The 25,807-nt window shown below is 42.6% G+C and overlaps 2 protein-coding genes across 4 annotated transcripts in view; one reads left to right on the top strand and one right to left on the bottom strand.

The window, feature by feature from the left end:
- The window catches only part of ABHD12B (abhydrolase domain containing 12B), a 28,619-nt gene extending 24,423 nt beyond the window's left edge, over nucleotides 1–4,196 (top strand). Inside the window, 4 exon segments of the mRNA XM_007472274.1 lie at nucleotides 2,238–2,320; nucleotides 3,447–3,522; nucleotides 3,888–4,006; nucleotides 4,106–4,196. Of these exon segments, the coding sequence (XP_007472336.1) occupies nucleotides 2,238–2,320; nucleotides 3,447–3,522; nucleotides 3,888–4,006; nucleotides 4,106–4,196 (369 nt within the window).
- PYGL (glycogen phosphorylase L) overlaps nucleotides 1–25,807 on the bottom strand; it is a 52,069-nt gene that overhangs the window by 7,111 nt on the left and 19,151 nt on the right. The window contains exons 5-20 of one of the 3 annotated variants that reach the window (XM_007446603.1): nucleotides 24,900–25,031; nucleotides 21,637–21,748; nucleotides 21,220–21,302; nucleotides 16,450–16,593; nucleotides 15,854–15,946; nucleotides 15,019–15,165; nucleotides 14,516–14,679; nucleotides 13,928–14,042; nucleotides 13,250–13,351; nucleotides 12,967–13,114; nucleotides 12,806–12,864; nucleotides 12,559–12,700; nucleotides 10,458–10,665; nucleotides 9,031–9,165; nucleotides 8,542–8,608; nucleotides 4,814–4,990 (exon numbers count right to left, since the gene is read on the bottom strand). In XM_007446603.1, the coding sequence (XP_007446665.1) occupies nucleotides 4,814–4,990; nucleotides 8,542–8,608; nucleotides 9,031–9,165; nucleotides 10,458–10,665; nucleotides 12,559–12,700; nucleotides 12,806–12,864; nucleotides 12,967–13,114; nucleotides 13,250–13,351; nucleotides 13,928–14,042; nucleotides 14,516–14,679; nucleotides 15,019–15,165; nucleotides 15,854–15,946; nucleotides 16,450–16,593; nucleotides 21,220–21,302; nucleotides 21,637–21,748; nucleotides 24,900–25,031 (2,028 nt within the window). Of the gene's footprint in view, nucleotides 1–4,637; nucleotides 4,991–8,541; nucleotides 8,609–9,030; nucleotides 9,166–10,457; nucleotides 10,666–12,558; nucleotides 12,701–12,805; nucleotides 12,865–12,966; nucleotides 13,115–13,249; nucleotides 13,352–13,927; nucleotides 14,043–14,515; nucleotides 14,680–15,018; nucleotides 15,166–15,853; nucleotides 15,947–16,449; nucleotides 16,594–21,219; nucleotides 21,303–21,636; nucleotides 21,749–24,899; nucleotides 25,032–25,807 lie in introns of those variants that run through there. The other 2 variants (XM_007446604.1, XM_007446605.1) reach the window with 2 other exon arrangements.

Below are 25,807 nucleotides of genomic sequence, written 5' to 3'. Positions count from 1 at the left end.
AGGAGGGGAAAGGAAGGAAGGGAAAGAGAAGCAGTATTGGGATTTCCAGACTGTACCCGAACGCGAGTCATTTGCTGTGAGACCACGCAAAAAATGCAGGCCAGACAGACCCTGGGAAACCACGCAGGTTTCTGCAAGCAGCAGGCCCATGTCAAAACTGTGAAGCAGAAGTTTGCCTTTACTGACCTCGACCTGCATATTCTGTACCCATTTCCCTACCAAATTCCCTGCCAGGCATGAATTTCCTTTTTATAATCAGGAAAAAAAAATTTTTTTAAGGTCCTTATATTTAGAAAGTTACTAATCTCTATTACTACAGTTCATAGTGGGAGACTACAGCAAATGACGTATTATAGTGCTGGGGCAATGACCACTAACTCTTATTTCTCCATACTCATAAAGGAGCAGTGACAAGCAGAAATCTAAAACTTGCTTCTACACTGAAGCTGAACATAATTCTTTTCTTTTTAAACTGCGAAGCAGACGTTTGCATTTATGGCCCCAGCCGACCTCTTCTGTACCCACTCCCTTCCCTTGGCAACATACCATTTACTACATTGCACCCCCCCTCCCTGCTCAGCATCACAGAGGAATACACATAATATACTTTGTTGGTCTTTTCTCTTTGCAAATCTGTTCCAAGGAATAAACTCTGAATGAAATTCAGTCACGCTGAGATGAAAATGACAGGTAATAGCTTAAAGTGTACATCAGGGATATTTGCGCAGTCGATTCATTCCTTCTTTAGCAGATATTTATCAGGTGTCTATTAGGTACCAGGAACTTTTCTAGGTTCTGGGGATACCACAGGGAATAAGAAAGTTGTGGTCTAAGCTCCTATGAAGTTTGTATAGTTGCTGGAGAGGCACATAGAAGACAAGTATGCAATAAGAGGATTTTGAATAGTGAGAAGTGCTGTAAAAGTAATAAAATGATGTGAAAGGAATGACTGGGAGGTGATGGGGGACAAGGTTCGATGGCTAGTTAGGGGAGGACCTCTTTGAAGAAATATCATCTAAACTGAGACTTGCATGACAAGGAGCCAGTTGTCATGGGAGAATCTGGAGGTCTTGGCTGAGGGAAGAGAAAGGCAAGGGCCCTGCAGTGGGATCAAGGCTGACGTGTTCCAGGAGCAGAAGACAGCAGGGCCTGGGGGTGGAGAGGAGTGGGCTTAGTGATAGGCGATAGAGGCTGTAGCCAGATTCTGTAAGGCCTCCAGGGCCAAGGTGATGCTTGGGTTTAATGCACGTGCCTTTGAAGGATGTGAAGCAAAAGAGGGATGTGATGAGACTTGCACGTTAAAATGATCACTCTGGTTTCCCTGTGGGAACTGGGTTACAGCAGGGCGAGGGTGGAACAGGAAGCCACCTGGGACTGTTGGTGTAATCCAAGCAAGAGATGAGGGCTGGGTTAGGCTGGGTGATTAGTGGAAATGGAGAGAACTGAATGGACTTGGGAGTAGTTTAGAGGCAGGGTTAAAAGTTTGAGGAAGGTGCAGTATTGCTCAGGGTTTATGTCCTTTCCTCATTTTCAGTTGAATTGGATGTTTTTAGGGCATATAAACTAATTTACCTTTCGACTTAATCAAAATATGGCAAGAGCTGATTTAGCTAGCATTCTTTTTACTGGAATTTGCCATTAATGAGGAAATTCAGTATGTTTAGAATGATAATTGTTATATTTGGAGTCCTATGGTCATTATTAAAACCTAAAATGCCTTTTTCAAACATTGCAATATTAAATCATATTCAACAGAGTTTATAATGTTCAAATCCTTTAAAACCAATTATCTATGTATTGTATACTTTATCAGAATTTCTAGCTAATCAGAATATTTTTTTCCCCAACTAAACCACTTAATTATTCTGCAGTTCACTGTAGAAGCAATTTTTAGATTATGCGTATCACTGCTCCTTTATGAGTATGAAGAAATAAGTTAGTGGTGCTATTTGTACTTTAAAAAAAGATAAGTAAAAACCACAAGATGTTTAATGTGATTATCTATGGATGGTGGGATTATGTGTGATTTGTTTCTTCTTTCTTCCTTCTTCTATTTTCCAAATTTCCTACAATAACATGAATTACTTTTAAAACATAAAAGTTATATTTCCAAAAAAAAGTTTATTATATTTAGAAACTCACTACTCTCTATATTACTACAGTTCATAGTGGGAAACTATAACAAATGACATAGCTATAGGCCATGTTTCAATTTTTTTTTCCTTTTTAAAAAATAGGTTTACTGGAAACTTCCAGGATTTTTAAGCACAGTTATGGATGCCCTGAGGAAAGACGAACTAGTCTTCCCCAGTGATGAAAAGTAACTTAATGATGTAAAGATGTCCATTATTACTATATCTATAGGATTCTGGTGGGTAATTATCATGTGACTTATTGAATGGAGAGATGACCAGTCTGAATGAGTGGATGAGAATTCTTAGATGGGCACTAGGATTTGGGGTAAGGTATCTACAGTATCTACAAATTTTTAGTATTTGGTATCATCCTTATGTCTAATTTAATGACTTTACCAATTCAGTACTTTCTCTGAAGTTATAAAGGGAGTTGTAGGTTTAGGGTGTTTCAGGACCCTTTAAAGGTCCTGTATGGTCTAACCTAGCATTCCTTGGAGGAATCTCTTGAGTTCTAGGTCTTATTCCTCATGTAACCAAAATCCATACACCATCCAGCCGAATAACCCAACAGCAAGTCCAGTGACTAGAATCTGGCAAGTTAGCCTCTCACAGTTGGAGAATCTCGAGTGCCTACAAATAGGCAGTCGTTATCAGTATTTTTTCTATTTCGGCACACTTGAGGGATCTAACATCCTCAGGAGTAACAGCGAGTCACTGTGGCAGGGGTGGATGGTATCAGAATTTGGAAGGGGACAGGGAAGTACTATTAGTCATTCTTCACGTCATAGCCTTTTCGAATTACCGAATAGGAAGTTGACCGGGAGGCTAATCAAACCTATTGATCTCATGTCCATCCTGTACATTTATGGGGAAATGTAAACAAATTGCTACAAAGAGTTCTCCTTGGTCCTGTGGTAGTTCTTGTTATTTTTTGGTTTTGACTTACTTTGTTTTTGTTTAATGAAAACATTCCAGATATTATGAAATAAGGCAGAATAAGGAAAAGGTGAGGTTCTGCTAATTCTGTACAAATTCAGTGGTTTTGTTCCTTATTTTCAAAAATCACGCAGGAATAAATTAAATCAAATAAGCTAAGTAAATTGTATGAGTAAACAGAAGAATCTTGCCTGGAGGAAAGAAAAGTCACTATATGAAGCTTATTATATATGAAGTTGTTATTCCTGGGAGGGATGGAAAGAGCATTCCTTTATTTGGGGCAAACCTCATGTTTTGCTAAAGCCTTAACTTAGAAGAGGAGAAATCTCAATGTATATTTCTTGAACTGAAAGCTTTTCTTCCACTCGTTCCTAGTGTTAAATTCCTGTCTTCTCCCCTTATCATACACGGTGAGGGTGACAAAACGGTGCCTTTGGAATTTGGAAAAAAGGTCAACTAAGTTCAGTGGCTGACAGAAACATACTATATTAATTTCGCCATTTTCTCAGCCAGCCAAACTTTGATTAGGGCCTACGGAAGGGTCTCTGACATTATAAGGGATTCTCTGCACCCCTGAATTGCTGTGCCGCCTGGTGTATACAATACACTGTTGTCACTGTTCCATGAGCTGTGCAGCTTTCAGTTCCTTGGTTGTAGAGGCAACCACTCAGGGATATGCAGGGTGCCCATTATCTCTCACTTAATGGGACTAACTCCTTAAGTTGGCTGTTTCCATACCCTTTTAGGAGATTTGGACTAGGAAAACAACTGCTTCAATGATCAGCCTTTGAGTCCTTGTCTTTCTGCCCCTTGCAGCTCTATGGAATTGCACACAATGCATAAAGGAACAGAGAGAGGGTGAAGATGGTGATCTTTCCTCCTGGCCTCCAACACAACTTCCTGTGTAAAAGCACCACCCTGTTAAAAACCGTGAGGTAAGATTTGCTTTGCTAAATGCAATGAGGGCTGCTCTGGCTTACTTAGACCGTGAGGTGGGGAACGCATGTGAGCTCATCTAGGTCCTCTTCCTGCAGAGATTTCCTGAGCCAGCAGTTGGGCGTGAGGTCTGAGTACAGCAGAGAGCGAAGACTTCGTCCAAACACCACTTGTGGTGTATATTTTTAATGTAAAACTGTACTGGGCTGCTTGGGTGAGCTGAAGTTACTGACATTTCTACAAGTCACTTGCCATTTTAGTAAGGGAGAGCATGGATGCTGGGCATTATGGAATGTTCTTGTTTAGCTTGTCATAGTCTACTTTGTGGAACATGCCAAAACTTCACTGTGGAGAATCAGAATTTGGTAAAAATTTAATCCCATCTAAAAATGTACAGTTACCAAACATTCTGGGGATATCTGTGGATAAGGTGGTTTTTGATTTGCACCTAGACAGCAAGCAGTAGCAAGAAAGACGCTCCAATGTAGTTAAATAATTTGTATTTCAGTTTTAGTTGATTTAAATGGCATTAAAAAGTTCCAAGCTGTTTTCTAGCTTTCTGAATAGCATTGGGGAAAGTCCTAGCATGCTATTCAATCTGCTATAAAATAGTAAGATTTGGCACTCATGTAGCCTTTGGAAATTAACACTGTATTTTTAGCCCTCATATAGTCATACACTTTCCCTCCCAATTCCCAGAGATACTTAACTAGATTATTATTTAATAAAACAAAACAAAATCAAAGAATGTTGTGAAAATGTTGAAGTCCAGTAAGAAGCTATTTTTTCTCAGGACATTTTACAACTTACTTTCCATTGGCTTTGTTCACCCCACTGCTGGGTTCACTGGACAGGGAAATCTTTAGGTCAGAAGGCTCCATGTTCCAGATGTCCCGGGCGTACTCCTTAATTGTTCGGTCACTGGAGAATTTCCCTGAGGCGGCTATGTTTCTGAGTACCATGATGTTCCAGGCCTTTGGATTCTGTAAACAAGAATTATACTTGTTTAATTGAATTAAATTAAATTAATATGCATCTAAGGCTCAGGGCCTGAGTGCCCATCAAGCTGTATGACAAACATCAGGCCAAGCACATCCAAGTACAATTTATGGGGAAAGTGACAGGAGTAAATTGTAATGAATCATAAATACATTTGTTTCACAGTTGGGAGCTGGACAGGGCAGACTGTGCTTTTCTCCTATTTTAGATTATACTTCTCTAAAATGAAAAAGAAAGTATTTTTCACTCTTACAGAAACCCTAATTGGTAACTTCTGCCATAGTTACAATGTTTTGGCATGTAAGCCTTATTTCCCATGCTTCATTTTGAATGAAGATACCTCATCTCCCTTTAAACTACAGGGGAAAGGAAGAGACTAACATTCATTGTCTGCTAGATGCCACGTAAGAAATTTATCCCGTGGCTCACAGCCAAAGCTCGAAAGACACTACTCTAGAACATTAGCTACCATGCAGGCAAACAATCCCATGGGAGACTTTATTCACTGACTTCTCTTTTCCTGTTTTTTTCAGAAGGTAGATACTCTAATAGGTTTACACTGAATCCCAAATACTCCACTGGGGTTTGAAAACAGGACCAATTAAGGTTTTATCCTAAATAAAAAAATATATATCTATATATCTAAATAAAATAGATATCTCTCATAATTTTATGTAAAAAGTATAAGAAGCTATTTATTTTTTATTAACATCTTTATTGGAGTATAATTGCTTTACAATGTTGTGTTAGTTTCTGCTGTATAACAAAGTGAAATCAGCTATATGCATATGTATATCCCCATATCCCCTCCCTTTTGATGGGTCTCCCTCCCACCCTCCTTATCCCACCCCTCTAGTTGGGTCGCAAAGCACCAAGCTGATCTCCCTGTGCTATGCAGCTGAGAATCTACTTATAGCCTCGTGATTTTGTAAAGAACTCTAAGAAGGAGTTCTATGGAAATGACCAGAATATTATTTGAAAACAACAGCAATGAATTATAAACATTTAAAAGAAAAACTAAAACACAGTCTGAAATTAGTTTATTCAGACTTTGGAAACTTACTAAAATAAGAAGGGAATAAAAGCTTCCTCTCTTCACGTTCTTTATTTAAAGGGATAATGACTAGACTTTCCAGCCATGTGGGCCATGTTTTCTACGCTTCAACAATACAATTATTGTTAAGAGCAAAAGCTGCAGTTTGCACTAATGAACAAGGAAGATGGAACAGAATGCTGGCCTTCTAGGTTGGCATCCTTTGGATCAGGGCCATCATTTTAACAGAAGGGACCATTGTGCAAAACCAACATTCACATTTGTGCATGCCCTCACTCATATTTTCCTTTCCTGCTCTGTTTCACTTCTGTTTCTTCTCCTATACAGCTTTTCTACATAACAAGCATGGGTTGAGATCAAGAGGAAGGAGCTAGAGGTGGCCATTTTCTTTCCTCTGTCTTTGAGTTCTTGGAGGATGTAGGTGGCTGCTCTCTTCAGTGTTCAGGGAGCAGGAAGTGAGCCACTCTGCTTAAATCTAGCACTGCCTCTCCTTGGGAAGTATATAAAACTCTGGTTTATATACACTTTTGGGGGGCTGGATATGCTGTAAAGCAGCACAGGCCTTGCGTGATCCTGCTTTAAAACCCCAATGGGATATCCGGGATGACTATGGGAACTACCTTGTCACCTGGCTTTGGGAAAGGAATAGAAAGAAATGTTAGGGCAGTATGTTTCTGTCGGAAATAGTTACTGATGTGTCCAGACGGCAGGAGGTGGAGAGTTTATGCGTTCCCACTGGTCTGCTCTATAATGGCTTTCTAGTTGGAGAGCCAAAATGGAGACTGTGTGGGCAAGGACGGCTACCTCAAGAAGCCCAAGCTGGAGTCTTAGCACAGGGCCAGCCTCCTCCTGTATCTGTTCTTCTGTGGTTTCTGCAGTTCCCTACAAGTCTTTCCTATCAGAGATGATCGCCTTTCCATATATTTACTAAATGTACCTAGAGGGCTGGGCTTTTTGGTAAAGATGTATGACTTTGCACATGAAGGGTTACTCACGTGGCTCTAGCCCTTTTCTTTTTCTCTCTCTCTCCCTTTCCTTCCTTTTCTTTTCTTTCTTTCCTTCTTTCCTCCCTCCCTCTCTCTCTCTCTCTCTCTCTTTCTTTCTTTCATTCCTTTTTCTTTATCTTTTTGTTAAATTCAAATGTGAAACCTCCCCTCTTTCTATACATTTATATTCTATTCATATAGCACCACTCCACGGGTAATCCAGGAGAGGAACTTACTTTACAATTTTCAAATACTAGGGGGGTCAGTCCTTTCCCGATTAACGAAGGTTCAGCCTTAGGATCAATTTAGCAGATTTTTCTTTTTCTTTTTTTTTTTTTTACATTTTTATTGGAGTATAATTGCTTTACAATGGTGTGTTAGTTTCTGCTTTATAACAAAGTGAATCAGTTATACATATACATATGTTCCCATATCTCTTCCCTCTTGCGTCTCCCTCCCTCCCACCCTCCCTATCCCACCCCTCCAGGCGGTCACAAAGCACTGAGCTGATCTCCCTGTGCTATGTGGCTGCTTCCCACTATCTATCTACCTTACATTTGGTAGTGTATATATGTCCACGCCTCTCTCTCGCTTTGTCACAGCTTACCCTTCCCCCTCCCCATATCCTCAAGTCCATTCTCTGATAGGTCTGTGTCTTTATTACTGTCTTACCCCTAGGTTCTTCATGACATTTTTTTCCCTTAAATTCCATATATGTGTGTTAGCATATGGTATTTGTCTTTCTCTTTCTGACTTACTTCACTCTGTATGACAGACTCTAGGTCCATCCACCTCATTACAAATAACTCAATTTCGTTTCTTTTTATGGCTGAGTAATATTCCATTGTATATGTGCTACATCTTCTTTATCTATTCATCCGATGATGGACACCTAAGTTGTTTCCATCTCTGGGCAATTTAGCAGATTTTTCAAATGCTGATAGTGGTCCCACCCACTATTGGGTCAGAATCTCTTAGAGGGCGGTGGGCATCTGTACTTGAAAAAACTGCTTGGTGATTCTGATGCACTTCTGGTTAAGGGCCCCGGCACTAAATAGGCTCCTGGAGGGGCCTTGGCTTTGTCCATGCTGGGGCCTCAGTGCCCAGCATGGTGCCTGCCATGGAGGCACCCAATGCCCCAGTGCCTCTCTGTTGAATAAATGAGTGGGTAAAGTGAGTATTTAATTTCGCTTTATACTCTTAGTCTCTAGGATATGCCTACTGCATGGTGGGTGCTCAATAAATATTGAATTATTTGTGACTTTTTACTTGGATATTAAAAAACCTACAACTGCAACTGAAATGCCAAATGCCAACCTTTGCCTGAATCTGGGAACAGTTAAGTTTTGATCTGAAAAACCTGAAGAAAAGAGCTGCCTCACTTCCCATTTTTGATTGGTTGGTGGGGCCCTGTTACTTAGATTTCATAAAAAGAAACCAAAATTTTAATGAACTGTAAACTGGTTTCCTTTGTAAGTCTCGGCCGTGTACTCACCATGTACAGCTGACTGACTTTTTCTTGACACTTGACATAGGCTTCATAGTCTGCAAAAACTTTAAACCTTTTTTTTGTGATTAGAAGGAAAAGACAAAAAGCTTCATTAATAGATGTGTGCTAAGATTCCATTCAAAATTCGCTTTTGCTTAATGTCAGGCATGGCTGGCTTACCAATCTGACACTTCTATTCACAAGGGTTTCCACCAGCCCTCAACCTTTCTTCCCACACGTGAGAATGTTATCACATGGATGCACTGGAAAGTTGGGCACACCCGTGGAAGGAGAAAAAGAATACCAAATTTGTGGGTCTTATTCTTAAGTCTTCTCCTTGCATTGTTATTGGAGAACACCTAATTTTCCTTCCCAAGTCTAGGTTAGCTTATCAGATCACAGATCTATGCTAATCTACATGTGTTGCAGTTGGTTTAAGATATCCTCATCCCCGTTCCATGGCCCAAACAGCACCATCTTCTTGTGGGAACTCACCTGTCATGATAAAATAGCATGTTGACTAAGTCTTTGAAGAGGTCAGGCTGCTTGGGAGAAAAGAAGCCCTTGTCAATTTGATCGATGGCCAGCTTTAGCTCTGGAAGTGCCTCGTAATATTCTTTTGCCTTATACCTGTAGGGTCGGGGCGGGGGATAAGAAAAGGTTCTGTTAATGTTTGTTAATGACACACTGGACGCTACATTAGCTGTGAAAAATGCATTCAGAAATATGGCATTTATAAAGTCATTATAGAGTTCAACAGGGTATAAATAATACTTAACTAGATCCTGACATTTTTTTTCCCAACTAAATTTGATTAGTTCCTTCTAACCAAAGACACTAAGGACAGTAGATGATAAAAATCCTAGTCACAGAGCAATAGTCTAATCCAGTAAAATACAGTAAGATTCATTTCAAAGCAGGCTTTATGGCTCTAAACAAGCGTTGTACAGTTGCTTTTTTAAAAAAAGATTTATTTATTATTTCTTTCTTTCTTTATTTTTGGCTGCGTCGGCTCTTAGTTGCGGCACGTGGCATCTTTCATTGTGGCCCGTGGGCTTCTCTCTAGTGTGGCGGTGGGTTTTCTCTTCTCTAGCTGTGGTGTGCAGGCTCCAGGGTGCGTGGGCTCTATAGTTGTGGCGCATGGGTTCCAGAGCTCGTGGGCTCTGTGGTTTGCAGCACATGGGCTCAGCAGTTGTGGCATGCGGGCTTAGCCGCCCCACGGCGTGTGGGATCTTAGTCCCCTGACCAGGGATCGAACTCGTATCCCCTGCATTGTAAGGCGTATTCTTTACCACCGGACCACCAGGGAAGTCCCCGACAGTTGCTCTTTGGTCCCACAGATTCCCAAATTTGTTGCTACTCAACAAAAATTACTTCCAAGGGTTGGGAAGTATATTTGACACCCTCCAGATTTTGTGATTGCTGTGGTTCCTTTGAGCAGCATCTTTCTTTACTTCTTATTTGAATCCAGGTTAATAAACCTATCCAGATATTAAGTGGAACAAGTATTCTGGGTGCTTCTATACAACCAGGCCTATCATCTACCACATTTTACTCCATCTCTTTGAGGTCTTAAAGGAACACTAGATGGTTTAAATAACAGGCAAAAACTTCAACTACACACTGGTTCAGTTTTTTGATCAAAGTAAAAATCACAGATGTGGAGAAGTGAATAGCTCATGAGGCCAGCTCTGCCATGGCTGATAACAAATAGCAATGAGCCCACGCACCTGTGCCCAAGCTCCTTTCACTTTCACTTGCTGCGTGTAACACTTTCACTTGCTGCTGTGGTCAAGAGGGTCCCCTGACTCTTGGGAGATGTTCTGCTGTCACTCTCATGTGACCTGCCTCAATGGGACACCTGGGTGGGCGGGTACCCTCCTGGGGGGATACCTGCTCAACAAGCAGGAGTGCTCTCTCACCCTTTCTTGTCCAAAGCAGCCACGTCCTCTACTCTCATGCCAAAGATGAACAGGTTCTCTTCCCCGGCTTCCTCGGCCATTTCCACGTTGGCCCCATCCATGGTCCCGATAGTCAGGGCCCCATTCAGCATGAATTTCATATTGCCTGTCCCCGAGGCTTCGGTGCCTGCGGTAGAAATCTGCTCCGACAGATCTGTGGCTGGAATGACTGCAAGCGAGGCATTAGTGATAGAATCAGTGATTCTGTCTCTCTGGATCTGCTTGTACGGTATCCAAGCATTCACCTAGCTGGCCTGTTTTAATCATTACAGTAGTACGTGTACATCAAGATAAACATTCAGATGGTGTAGGATGGATCTCACTCCTCCCCTTGACTCTGGCAACCACTTTTGCCCCCTTCTGATGTGCTTCTTGGTGGTTATGGCCACAGTGCTAAATAACTCTGTGCTTACACTACTCTTCCTTGGTCTATAAACTTTAAAGAGCATCTCTTGACTCTCTGCTATAAAAGTCGACACTACTGTGAAATGAAATTCCTATTTTATGGCAAGACAAGAAAAATTTAAACATGAAAATTTTCCTCTGCCCTTTGGCCTCCTCTCTCCCTTCTCCTGTGCATTGTGTATCTGCATTATGCATGGACCAAACCTCCCCATCGGCAGAAATATCTCCTCAGCCATAAAGAGCAACGTTCTCCTGGCACCAACAAGACGACTCCTTAAAAGATAACATTCCTTCTTGATCTTGTAAGGGGTCACAATGACCCACCACTTTGTACCTGAAGATCTGGATTGTGTAAACTGTCAACAATACAGCATTTAATGTAGAGCCCTCTGTCTCGAAAAACTTATATAACTGCTTTGACTTCTAATGGGTGGAACAGTTCTTGGAACTTTCTGATCTGCTGTTCCTGGGTTATAATCCTCAATTTGGCTCAAATAAAATTTTCCATTTCTTTCTTGGATGGGCTGATTAATTTTTTATCAACCTCACATTTCTCTTCTCCCTTCTTCCTTTCAGTTTTTGTTATGGTTTTATTTTTTATTTCTTCTATTTTATAACTTTATAAACTATATCTGAACTTCTCTTTCTTGATCCTTAAAATTCAGAATCTTCCCTGACCCCTCTTTTGCAATCTGAGGAAACTGGATTGTGCCATTCCTTCCACTCCTTACCACCTTCCTTCCACTTCCACTGCAGGGAAATAAGCCACAGGCAACTGAGGTGTGCCCAGGGCAGACCTTTCAGTCTGATTCACACAGGCGTTCCTGCTGCCTGCAGCATCCCTCCCGTGCCTCCACTACAAAGCACAGGACCTGCTTTACTTTGAGAGCTTTACTTTGAGAGCTTATTTGTGGATTAGACATATCTTCATTTGCACCCATAAAAATCTGGCTCTTTTTCTCTTTATGCAGACAGTTCTTAAATTGTAACATCAGAGGACCCAAAAACACCTCAAAAAGAGAAAGGTCCCTTTTCAGTTTGGGAAAAGGGCAAACACACAGTTGGCATTTGCATCTGGGTGGTGCTTTGTGATACAAATAAGAAAAGAAAGGGATGTTGGCTTCTTGCCAGTGTGCCTGTCCCCACATGGGAACTCCACGCCTGCTCTGAGCGCCCGTCTGAGGCACGTCTAAGCCTAGGGCTTTGGCAGCCTGACATCTGCCCTCATTCCCTGCCGCCACATGAACAAATGACAGCCCTTCTTTCCATGGAGTGACCAGAGGAATATCTGGGGATTGGGGCACTGGTGTTCTATTGCAAAACTGGGGCTGGGAACTGAAGATCTTTTTTTCTTTTGTAGAGCACGGTCTGTACCTTACCAAAACCTCAGGGCCACCTCCTCCAACACCCAGCCCTGAGCAGCTGAGAGGAAAATGTGCTTGCAGATGTAACCTCGGATGTGGAGTCTGGGGACAGTCATCTCAGTGTCAGTTGGGTCACCTTAAACATTCTTAGCTTAGGGTCATATTCTGCCTAAGAGTGACACCTTCTATCCTAAGTCACTGGCTCCCGAGGTCAGCTGCTCCATTTTTCTATAATGTGTAATCCATCCCTAGCATGTGCCCTGGCCCCGTATGGTTTGTGAGGACAGCACTACCTTTTTCAGCAAGAGACACTCTGTAGTTCTCCAGGAAGATGAGTTTCAACTTGCTTCCAACCATGGGGTCATTGTTCACCACCTCTGCCACTGAAGTGATCAGCTTTATGATCAGTTTGGCCATGTGATATCCTGGGGCAGCCTTGGGGAAGGGTGTGGACACACGACAGAATGCAGGCACGATGAAGTGGAGAAATGGCAAAAGAGACGAGAGCCCCCAGGTACCCAGGGAAGAGAAGCAACTTACTTTGCCACCGATTATAACTGTTCTGGGCACGAAGAGCTTCTTTGGGTCTTTCTTAATGCCTGCAGAAGACGGAGAAGGGGGTGGAATGGAGGACGGTGGATGGCCAGGGTGGTGAGAGCTCCACCTCTGGGGGCTGGTCGGGGGCTGCAGGGCTGACTCACGGTTGTACATGGTGACCACGTGCAGGCAGTTCAGGAGCTGCCGCTTGTACTCGTGGATCCTCTTCACCTGCACATCAAACATGGAGGATGGGCTGATCTTCACTTTGTACTCCTTCTCCAGGAACTGAGAAAACTTCAGCTTGTTCTCCTGTTGACACAGGGCATGGGGCCGGAGCCCTTTGGACTCAGAAGCATTGGGCGGGTGGGTCTGTTTTTAAAGAGTGGGGCATAAACCCTCCAAGCAAGCGCCGCCGGGAGAAGCCTCCACACCGGGAAGCCTCACCTGCTTCACGTTGGAAATCTCCCGGAGGAAGATGTCGTCGCCCAGGAAGCTGTTCAGCTTCGTCAGCTGGCTCAAGTCCTTCACACAGTCCTCCCCGATTTTCTTTCAGTTTAAAGGAAAAGGTGACTCTAATCAGGGAAGGCAGTCAAGCCCACATGAGCAGTTTCTGTCAGTCTGTGGCAAGGGCTCACATTCCCCTAACACTCACACCCCACAGCACACAGAATGGCTTCATTCACAGGAGATGCTGAAAACGCCATGTGGGAAGAACACTTGCTATACCTTCAGTGGTATTAAGAGTTAAAAACAGGAAATCTACCTAAAAAGGGTGACAAATAACCCAGGTCCTACTAGTTACTATTAGAGGACAAACAAAGGTCCTGTTAGAGGACCTTTGTTATCCTCTTTTATTAAACGGGGGTACCATCTGTGTGTCATATGAGCACTGTTCACCAGGGCCAGCTACGTAATGCGTGGGGTCTCTTTTTCTGAAATTAAGAATTTCAAGCTGGCTACAGTGGAGAATGAAACCAGTGCGGAGCCCTGTGGGGTTGCACAGGCCACTGGCTTGGGGATGAAGCAGGCCCTGCTGCAGACTGGATTTGCAAGTTATAAGCGCACTCTCTGCCTCTTGAATTCTAGTCAGAAACCCCCTTTCCCTCAACACTTCCCGGTTACCTCTGCTATTAACTCTGCCAGTCCTGGGTTGCAGAGTAACAGCCAGCGCCTTGGAGTGATCCCGTTGGTTTTATTCTGGAACTTGTCTGGTTCTAGCTCACTGAAGTCCTTGAATCTGGAGATGGAAGAGACACATCACTGAACTTGGCTGGAACGGCAGATTCCTGCATGCTGGATGAAGTTCAGGGTTAGATCTAAGGAGCAGAGCGTAGGCTTAGAAAGGTTAAATAAAAGTGGAGAGAGGGGCTGACAGCAGCTATGGGTGTCATTCTAAATAGAAATCCATTTGCAATTCAAAATAATTACAAGAAAAAATCCAATCTAATCACCTTCATATGATTTCCTGGCACTGACATATATATCAGACTTTTGAGCAGAATAGTTTTGTTTTTTCTCTTGTAAGTCTAGAATTAGGACGGTTCAGAGAGGAAAGCCTTTTCCTTTAAGAGAAGGGTTCTTTGTACAGAAGACATTACTTTTAAATATTTAACGGGGCCTTTCCTCATCTCCAACCGCAACCCTGCATTCACTAGCACCGTTCTATTCCTGAGCAATGTGAGACCCACTGCGACAGGGATGGAGGCTCACACTTGGTTCTTCAGGATGTCTGAGTGAATTTTAGCCACGCCGTTCACAGCATGGGAGCCCACAATGCAGAGATGGGCCATGTTGATCCTTTTGCCTCCTTCCTCTTCTATCAGAGACATCCTTCTCAGGCGGTCGACATCTTTAGGAAACAAGGCGGCAATTTTCTAGGCAAAGGAAGAGAAAGGCCTTACTGGTCACTCAGGTTTCCAGCAACCCTGGGATAACGTCATTCACTTCCCAACCAAAACCTCTGATGGAGCAAAGGTAAAACTTCACTCCCACAGAGAGGAGTGAAGATGCCTAGGGAGATGCCATCCATCCAGGTAAGTATTTTCAAAAGGATGTCATTAACAGAGCCCCACCCAGACTTGAATGCTTTTGATGTATCAATGACTGAAAGATGTTTGGGCCTCAGGTTTGGTTCAGAGGGAAGACTGCAGCCACCCTTTAACATCTCTAGACCTCCTTCTCAAAAGGGTTATGCATCTGTCAAAGTGACTTACATCTAAATGCTTTTGATTCATCTCGTAAATGATTTGCAAATGTCGAGGAAGCAGCTTTTCCACCAGCTCTACAGGCCAGCGCTCCAGGGCTTCCGGGAGCACTGTATGGTTGGTGTAGGCAAAGGTCTTCTGGGTGATCTCCCACGCCTGGGGGGAGAGGGGGCTCAGTGCTTGCCTCTGCAGGAAAGGCAGCCTGCAGGTGTGCCCCATCCTGCAGGCCAAACACTTCCTCAACTCCTGCCCGTCAGCAACAGGACAGTTCTGTATGCATGTATACAGTTAGACACAATTCCGCTAGGTTCCTGAATGGTCCAGGTAATGGGAACATGTTTTTTTTTGGGGGGGGGAGGGGGAGGAAAAGCAGTAAATAATCTGATAAAATTTAGGACAGAATGCTGATAAATCTTCTGTAGTATCCTAACTTGTCTTTCATTTGTTAAATAAACAAAACTTGAGGAGTAAAACTTCAGTAATGTTCTGAGAAAGTACCAAGTATGTTTAAAATCGATGGAGACACCTTCAGTTAGCTGTATTCTGAGGCTAGAGAGTTTAATTTCGAATCCTTTTAGACACAAAAATGGCAAACACAATATAAGCCTTGATATAGCTACTGAGCTGTGTCCCATTGGCAATGTGTTTATTTATTTCTTAGTCTTACTCCCTGTAAAGCAGTAAGAGCTGAGACATGTCAGCACCAAGGCAAAGTTGACCTTCAATTGTTGGAAGTTAGCAACAGTGACTTATTTTGAAAAACGGTAAAAGGCGCTTTTGGCAGAATCTCTTAACCACAGATATTCTGGTCAATCAAAGGAAAAAGAAGCCAAGCTATCCGGACCTTGGACCAGGGCAGTTTTTCAATATCCACAAAAATCCTCATCAGCTCAGGGATGGCGAGTGCAGGGTGAGTGTCATTCAGCTGGACGGCAACCTGCAAGGGGAAAACCGATGTGAAGGTAACCGATGGCCCAGGCCCTTGTTCTCATCCTCGCCTCACATGTGCACCAAACAAAACGTCTGCCCTCTATGGAAGGCTTTAAGTATACTGTAGCTACTCAATTTTTTTTTTAAATTGAAGTATAGATGATTTAAAATATTGTGTTAGTTTCAAGTGTACAGCATAGTGACTCAGTTATATCTAAATATTTTCAGATTATTTTCAACTATAGGTAAGTAAATTTCCTGTGCTACACAGTAAACCCTTGTTGCTTATCTATTTTATGTATAGCAGTGTGTATCTGTTAATCCCATACTCCTAGTTTGCCTCCCTCCACCCCCTTTGGTAACCACAAGCTTGTTTTCTATGTCTGTGAGTCTGTTTCTGATTGGTATATAGACAACTCAGAATTTTTTAGCATGGAGACAGAGGAGTAAATCTGATGGAAGTCCTGATGCCCTCAGTTGTTCCCGCCTGCGTTCAGGCTGAATACTCGCCTGATCTGGGAAGGCATCAAACGCAGTTCCGGCACTCCTGCTGGACCCAAGCTTAGAGGCTTTGAAACGTCGGATGACATCCTGCAAGGTAGCAGCCACCACAAAGTACTCCTGCTTCAGTCTCAGCTCCTTCCCTTCAAAAAACTTCAAGCCAGAGAGACTGAGTGAGAGGGCTCACATTGCTAGGAGTGGCCAGAACATGGGTGGCGTCCCCTACCAGGGGACTTTAAGGCTAAAGCCCATGGGATGTCTGGTGGAAGCTGGCAGGTTGAATGCCAAGCATCAGCCTCCTGAAACTCCACTAAAATGACGGTAAAGGGATTGAAAAAAGGCATACTGGTAAAGGATGAAGGGAATGGAGAGAAGACAACAGCAACAACTTTTCAGAAGCTGAAAAACAGATGGATAAATGGTAAACTGAACCAGAAGACCCAGGAAAGCTGCATCCTGACCTGGTAGTGAAGAGCCAAAGGAACAACCCAGTGTATACACTGAAGCTCCCAAAAGGCCCAGGAACTGTCAGCACTGGGTGCCTTCAGAAGTAGGGGTGAAGGGGGGGTAAAAGGTTAGTGGAGAGCCTAAGAAGCAGTTGGCCTCAGACCTCCTCTCCAATGCCCTCAACTGGACAATCTCCTTTGCCAATTCAGGCAGAAGCTGGAGGTCTGTTCTCTGGAGATGGTATAACAGGGGTCTCTGGACTGGAGGGCAGCAGGTAAAGTCGGAGGCAGGGGTACCATCCCATACTAAAAATGGGGGAAGAGGCTCAGTGAAAGTTTATGTACTGAATACTGATGCTTTCAGTCTTCATCTCCCAACTGAATTTGAGAACACAGGCAGCCAGTGTTAATTCCACCAGGAAAGAAGCTGCAAGCGTCTTCTCTAGGGAATTCGACCAGCACAGGAGGGAGGACCTAAAGACATGGACATGAGGAACTCCACCAGGAAGTGGCCCCAGCAGGTCACAGGTGAGGGAAACCAATTAGATAAATCCCAAACAAATGTACAGAGCTCCCCAAAACTTGTTGGTACCTTTCTCTTAAGTTTCAGTGGGCAGCTAAGGACCATTAGACAGCTAAGAAAAAACTTCTAAAACATGTTAAAATAATAAAAGCCAACTTAGAGGTAACAGAGACTAGAGAAAAGAATGATTAGAAGAATACTATCAGTATCCTCAGATAGATGAGATATTGTATTCAAGAAATAAGAATAAGATGCTTCAAGAAAATATCTAGAGCAAAAAAAGATTACTTGGAAATTAAAACATGACAGCCAAAGTGAAAAACCCTATAGGAAGATTGGAAGAGAAAGTTGTGATTGCCCAAAACGTGAGCAGGAAGACAAAGAGATGATAAATAAAAGAAAAAAGGTAAGAAGACTAAAGAACCAGTTGAGGATGTTTAACAATTCCAGACCATTTCTCAGAGAGCTGTAGTCCTGTGTCCCCAGAATGAAAGGGTACCCAGGCGTGATAAGTGAAAGCAGACTTACACCAAAGCACGCCCCCCCAAAACTTTTAGTACACTCGGAGAGAGGGGGTTTGGAGAGGGACAGAGGGAGACTAGAAGCTTTCAAAGGGGGAAAAAAGCAGAATTCAAACAAAAGATCAAGAATCCAATTGCACTGTACTTTTCGGCAACACCAAAAACTAGGAGATTAAAAAAAAACAACTGTGAGTCTTCAGTATCCAGGCAAACTACCAATGAGAGGGCAAAACAAAGACATTTTCCAACATGCAAGGTCTCAAAAAAATTGACCTCACTTGCACCCTTTCCTAGGAAGCCCCAGGCATGTGTACTACCAAAACAAGGGAGCAAACCAAGACGTGGGATCCTGGAAACAAATGATCCCAGAGAGTATATGAGCACAGACGTCCTCATAACAATGGTAAAAGTAGATCCCAGGATGACAGCGGAGCAGCCAACCAGAAGAGAACCAGAAGAGACTTCAGAAAGACTGAGTCAACAGAATACCTAAGGTGTTTGAATATATTGAGAGGAAATTTCTACGACTGGGGTAGAGTGTAGGATAAATTAGGGAAAAGTACTCAGAAAGCCAAGCAAACAAACAAAACAATGATTAACTCCAGGAAAGGAGAACATTTTAAGGAAAGGAAAAATAATCATGAGATGATGACATGTATGTGCACAGATCAGCTGTCTGTAGCACTGACAGCGTCATAATAACGTAAACACTAGCTGAAGAGCTAGTGCAAATCACCATGTAATTATGTTGAGAGAGTGGGCATAGAAAACGTGTTTTTGTGGTGGGGGTGGAAGTCTATGGGAGGAAGGGAGCTAAATTCTCATCTTCAGTAGCAGGGAGTCAATATTGTAAAAAGAGGAAATCACGAACCAGCAGTAACAGCACGTTGTTAGAAATATGGAGGTAAGTATCCAGAAAAGCAATTCAAAGCAAGGGGATGTAGTTGCTTTGGGGAAGTGGGAAACGGGAGACTGATTTTATAGTAAGCCTCAGAGAGCTGCTTTTCTCTTTAAACTATGTGCAGGTACAACTTTGATAAAAGTTTAAAAACCAAAAGAAAAATTTAAAGTCATTAACAGGCAACTGTCTGGATTGATATTACCAATGGGAATTTATAGGTGGTAGAATTTGGAATTTGTTTTTTACTTGGTAGTTTTTAATATTGTTTATATTTCTTTTTCTAACAGCATGTTTCATAGTAAAAAATATAATGAAATCATTATTCTAAAAAAAAGCACATGAATCCATCCACAATGAATTTAAATGTGTATTGAGTTAGGGAATTTTTAATGTGCTAGAAATAAAATGATTAATTAAACAGCCACTGACCTCAGTTAAGTTCAAACTACTGGGGAGAGACAGATGTATAATCAAGGCTTGAAATAAAACAAGACAGTTTTTAAAAACATTTATGTTGTATTTAAGTGTATACACGGTACTTTGGGAACCTGAGTACTCAGGTGATTTCTTGATCTGAGCCCTGAAAGGTAAGTAGGAGTTTGAGGTGAGCACAGAGGGTCAGAGTGTTCCCTGCAGGCAGAGGAAACCTGGGCAAAGCATGGAGGTTAGAAAGAACAGGACAAATAACCCTCTACAGCTGGGACCTATTGCTAGGGCAAGATCACAGAGGATGTGTCAGAGAACTGATGACCACATAGATGAAGATATACCTACGATTCTGTACTTCTCTTAGGGGTAAGCAAAAGCCTTAAAGAATTTTAAGCAAGGGAAAAACAAAAATCTCATTAGTTGCAGAGTGAGGACAGGGGGCGAGACTCTTGGAAGACAGACTAATAGGGCTATGGCCAAGTTGGGGAGAGGGAATGAGTCTGTCCTTGTGGTTACAGTACGAAAAAGATTTATCAGCTTCTACTTCAAAACAAGCATAACCCTGAGAGCTACCTTTTTTGCCCAATGAATTTAGTCAACTTTGCACCCCATGCTAACCTAGTATGTGTTATCAATTGTTGTGGATGATTATTTCCAAGTAAAGTTAGGTTTGGGCCCTACTGAAGATAGGAGGATGAATTTCAAGCCCCTTCTAGTTAAACGATCCTGCAGGCTTGGGTTTGGCTAGGCAGTGTGGCCCCAGTCTTGGAAGGATTCTTACTTTAATTGACCCTGAAACAGAACAGTCTTTTGCTTTTGCGTTACAGATTTCTTTTAAGGTACTGAAGCCACATCATTTCTCCCAGAGGAAAAATGACATATACCATTAAGTTCCTAAAAATTCTGCAGCAAACCCACTTAATCCTCCTTGGAGGTGGGTTTAACACTAAGTGGACATCTGGTCTTAGGATCATTTATGTCCTAGTCCCCAAGATCCTTGTTTTGTGGACATCTTTGTGGAGCAGAGTACTAGTTTGGTTGCTTCTGAGATTATTATTTTTAAAAAAAAATCATTATAGCGTCCAGAAAATTATTTTACTCATGGAGAAGTTAGAGCTAAGCATATTTTAACCCACTAAGAATCCATAACAGTGGGCTTCCCTGGTGGCGCAGTGGTTGAGAGTCCGCCTGCCGATGCAGGGGACACAGGTTTGTGCCCCAGTCCGGGAAGATCCCACATGCCGCGGAGCGGCTGGGCCCGTGAGCCATGGCCGCTGAGCCTGCGCGTCCGGAGCCTGTGCTCCGCAACGAGAGAGGCCACAACGGTGAGAGGCCCGCGTACGGCAAAAAAAAAAAAAAAAAAAAAAAAGAATCCATAACAGTCATCTGAGATCCAGTTCCAAGTGTTTTTTTTCTCTTAAACTAAGTTATTTTTCGTGTAAACTTTGGAATGATCACCTATAAGAAAAAGTTTAATGAGATAAATAAGTGGCATAAGAAACAAGTGTCTGCTCCTGGGTCTGTTCTGAGGTCCATGACCCCACCTTGCCTTGGGTCAGAGGAGACCCATGAGTGAGGGGAAGAGGACAGGCAAGACACCTCCAGGGTCTTCTGATGCTGTGGATGAAATTTCTGTTTGGAAAGGAAGGAGTGCTTCACCTGTACTGCACCTCATCTTTTATAGCCAGGTTTTGTTTTGAAATACATGTACAGAGCCTCCCAATTAGTGATGGGGTCACTAATCAAGGGCAAAACACCAATTCTGATTTCATGAATTGTACAAATTCGTTTTCCTTACATGGGTGGGAGGGGAAATCTACACAATTCAGGAAGAGATATGGTGATTATTCCTCACTGAAGGAAAAAACCCAATATTAAGTATGCTTTATGGCTACTGAATAGGTGCTTCTGAAATAAGCTGCTTCTGTTTCCACTGAGAAAGCAAGCTTGATCACTCACATTATCATTGGGATAGAGGACCCGGGAGATGTTCTCGGCCAGATTCCGGTCCAGCACAGCCTGAATGTAGTCTCCAACGTTAACTGAGGGAAATGTTAGAAAAATGAATAAACAGACGAGCCAGCCACTGTTTTCAGAAGCCCCCTGATCTCACCTGATGCTTGTTGGGTACCATGTGGGATTCCTAAAATTCCTAAAAATCCTAAAAGATTTCAGCAAACCTTCATGCTGTGATTCACATGACAGTCTAAGAGGGTTAGACTGAAGGACTGCTTTAACCATGTGCCCCATACCTGCTCCATATAATGCTTTAGTCACTAAAGAGTTCGGATCAGAAACTCAGTGCAACTTGGCTCTAATTATTGGGCAGGAAGATTAAAGATACACATGAGGAAAGGGAGCCCGCGCTGTACTCACAGTCTCTGAGGTTAAAGTCATTGGGTGCGCGAGCGGACCAGAGGCGCATGGTGTTGACCGTGTTGTTCAGATATCCAGGCACCGGGGTGTCATATGGAAGAGCAAGGACAACCTGCGGGGTGAAACCAAAGCAGCTACTCACTGTTACCCACGTGGAGGAGGTTGAACAGAGCTGGGAGACAGCAGCTGGAATTTGGTTCCTGGCTCCATCACCAACTCAAACTGTATGATCCCTAAACCAAGCTAATGGTCCCAAGGCTGGAGGTGGTATTAGGGGCCATGTCGGTCCTCCTCCCACTTGGAACAATATGGATGGCTGGAATGACCCAGACAGATGGTCCCAGATGGTCCTCCACATCATTTCCATGCTGACTTCCCTTTGTGTCCCTTGCCCTGATCTGGACACAGATATTTCATGTTTCAAGATCAAGCCATTGCTCTAAAGATAGCAAAATATGATGTGCAAAGTGGTATATGTGAATCTGTACCCATTAAAAAACAGTAATCAAGATAAGTTTCATGTAGGCTATTCAATGATCTGATTTCAAATATGGTGAAAATTAGAAGAATAGGAAATTTATGAAGATAAATATTACATATGATGTTTAAAATGCTATGCTAGATTTTTCAAAGTTGCACAAAGAAGAGTTATTTTAGTGATCTAACAAATAAGCTGATAATTAGCTGAGATGGTCTAAGAGGTGAGCTTTGGAAAATTTAGCTCAATATTTGTGACAGTCATGGAAATAAAGAACAGGAAGATGAACCATGTTTCACATGAATTTAAAATTAATGTGGGAGAAGACAATTTTCTATTCCCTGCCTCATCAGAATCAAGCTCTAAGGAAGGGGAATGACAGATGGATTGAATTGGAGGATGCTAGAGATCATCTAGTGCAACTTAAGGCGTTTTGGATATGAGGGGAATGAAGCTGCGAGAGAAGTGACTTACCCAAGATCATAGTCAGTGGTAGTGTTGAAACTTAACCACAGATCTCTTTAATTTGGTCTGCTGAATTATGAAGGAATGAAACACTCTAGCCTGTATCAATCAGTCACATACATTCAGGCATGCTTTCATGAACATCATAACCACAGAGTAATAAACCACATTTATTTGAATATCTTTTACTAGGAAATAAAGATCTCTGGAGTTCTAAGAGCAAGTTGTGGTCAATCAGGAGAAGTCATTTACAGAGTGGGACTCTGAGTCTGGGTCCAAACATGACTCGTCCTTCTGACCCTCGAAGCATAATTGAGGCAGCTGGGGAAGCACATGGCTTGGAGGTCCCTTTAGAGAACTTCAGGGAGAAGTTGCCACCTCAGAGCTCACACGAGGCTGTGCTTTCTTTGGGATGCTCCCATCGTGGTGGGAGCATGAGAGCCAGGACTCCCCTCGTGAGCAATGTCCCATCAGCCTGGGCACTTGTTCAGAGATGCACTGCAGTGTGAGGCTCCTTCCTGAGAATCCTTCTTTCCCTCTCTCTCTTCACAGGTGTCACACCTGCGTTGCAGTCTGAACGACTTCCCCCCTCCTCCCGTCCCCTTTCCCTTTATCTTTCACAGGCATTTCTGCAATAGATCACTTGTACTTCTAATTCTCCCTTCTGTCTGCTTCCCAGAGGACCTGAACTGACACAAGAAATGAAACAAATAACTTAGTTTACTGGAAGCCTTCACAGCAGACATACATGAGGTCTGACCTCAAGCTCTCTGACCTCCCTAGCTACAAATCTGGGGCTGATCAGGCAGTGGTGTCAATCCATAAAATTCTGCACAGGTTGGGTCAGCTCACCCTTTATTACATCTGCCCCATAAACTTGCCTTTGTGGGCACAGAAAAACACACGCTCCCTAATTGAATTTCTGGATATATTATGAAAATGTCTAGAGGTGCTTTGTAAATATATCATCAGGTCATCATAAGGTCATCAGTGGGACCTACGAAGTAAACAGAATGCTTCCAGGATTGGGAGTATAACCTGCGTACGTTTAAACAGATCAGAAGCCACTGGAAGTTTTAGACACCAAATACTTGCTAGATTAATACCCAAAACATGTGAGAATTCTTTAGGCATATTAACAATTGATTTGTTGCAGTTCTTATGATCATATCTGTAATCAACTGCAACTCAGTTGTGGTCTATTGTTTAACCAAACTAAAAGGGGGGTTGGATAGAGGGAAACATCTTGAAATTACAGTATTAGTTTATTCCTTATTATATATAATGACCTATTTTAGCTTCTAATCCATTATTTCATATGCTGAAAAAATCATGTTCAGATAGGAAAAACTTCAAAAGAAGTCTTTCTTTTGTGAACTGTGAATAGCCTTGCATGGATTAGCAGAATAAAGCATCAGTTTAAAAGTCCACTATAACATGGGTCTAGAGTCCGCAAACCAACTGAATTTAGCATTACAATACTGAATTTTGTTCCTGATTTTGCTATATAAGAACAGCATTTCCTTGGTCTTTACCATTTTCTTTAAGCTTTTAAAGTGGCCAGTGAGACATCTTTTCTGGCCTAAGACTATATTTACTAAACAAATATCTCAAGTGGAGCCTCCGGTGATTGGACAGTGCAATCCAGTAGTTCTTAGGGGTTATTTATCAGGACGTATGAAGACAGCAAAGCACAAACCACCACTAGAGGAGCTGAAAAGCAAATTGTTCAGTAGCAGGGTAACACGCTAATCTGGTGGCAGGATAAATACACGGCCATGAATTAAGTACACTTGGATTGACACCAGCATTATTTCTCTAGAAGTGATTTGGCACACAGTAACAGAGTGCAATTTGCAACATTTTGCATTGTTTTTCTTGACTTTGTAACGAAGAAGAACTTTGGTAATCCTTTGAGTAAATACTTCACTTTAAAAATATTTACCCCTTAGAATTTACAAGTCAAGGTACATATGGCAGTGGGGTGAGGAATGACATTTAACTTTATTCAATCTTGGTTTCAACAGCTTTATATAAAACTGGAGAGCTAAGCATGCTGGGATTATAGAACTGATTAATTTCTTATAAACCGGATGACAAAATGACCCTGGTAAGTCACTTGACCTTGGGGAAGTCACTTCTCTCTTGGCCTAAGCTCCCTGGTCTCCAAAATGAGTGGGTTCACCAAGAGAAGTAACAGATTTATTTATAAAAATATACTCTATTATTCAATATACGACACACTATACTCAACACCATATACACGTCATACGCTGTGCCATCCTCTATACAATGCTCAGCGCGAGGACTCTCAGAATACCTGCGTGTTGATCCACTTGGTTCCGGCCTCTGTGTGCTCTACGTTCCCGTAGAAGTGAACAGGCAGCATGAACTCGGGGCGGGCCTTCTCCCAGGGGTTTCCATGCCTGAGCCAGTCATCTGCCTCTTCTATCTGCAAAAAGGACATGGCTTAGAATTTGTTTTTCAGGAGCGGTGGACCTAGCCCTTCAATTATATCAAATTAAAAATATGTTGGGGGACTTCCCTGGTGGCACAGTGGTTAAGAATCCGCCTGCCAATTCAGGGGACACAGGTTTGGTCCCTGGTCCACGAAGATCCCACGTGCCTCGGAGCAACTAAGCCCGCGAGCCACAACTACTGAGCCCACGTGCCACAACTACTGAGCCTGCGCTCTAGAGCCCATGAGCCGCAACCACGGAAGCCCACGCGCCTAGAGCCCGTGCTCTGCAACCAGAGAAGCCACCGCAATAGGAAGCCCGTGCACCGCAACGAAGAGTAGCCCCTACTCGCCACAACTAGAGGAAGCCTGCGTGCAGCAACAAAGACCCAATGCAGCCAAATAAATAAATAAATAAATTTATAAAAATATATATATATATTTTTGACTGAATCAACTCAAGAATACTGTTTTGGCAAGAAAGATGTTGGTTCTGTCAATCTCAATTCATCTTTGTTATTGTCGTACAGCCTAAATCAACAACAATACTGGCTAGTATTGCTCTAAATGTTTTATACATATTATTGCATTTAATCGTCATAGCAAATATAGGAGGGAGCTATGGCTTTGCCCTTTGTTAAGGAAATTGTAACTTACTCAAAGTTGCACAGATAGTAAATGATACAGGTAAGATTTGATGGTAGGTCTTTGAGTTCTAAAGCCTGTGTCTTAACATCTGTGAATCCAATTGTCTAGCTTGAGGGAAAGAG

Source organism: Lipotes vexillifer, unplaced genomic scaffold (genome assembly GCF_000442215.2).
Source record: "Lipotes vexillifer unplaced genomic scaffold, Lipotes_vexillifer_v1.1 scaffold124, whole genome shotgun sequence".
Taxonomy (NCBI): Eukaryota; Metazoa; Chordata; class Mammalia; order Artiodactyla; family Lipotidae; genus Lipotes; species Lipotes vexillifer.
The sequence above is the reverse complement of the archived record's forward strand: the minus strand, read 5'-3'. Positions and strand labels throughout refer to the sequence as shown.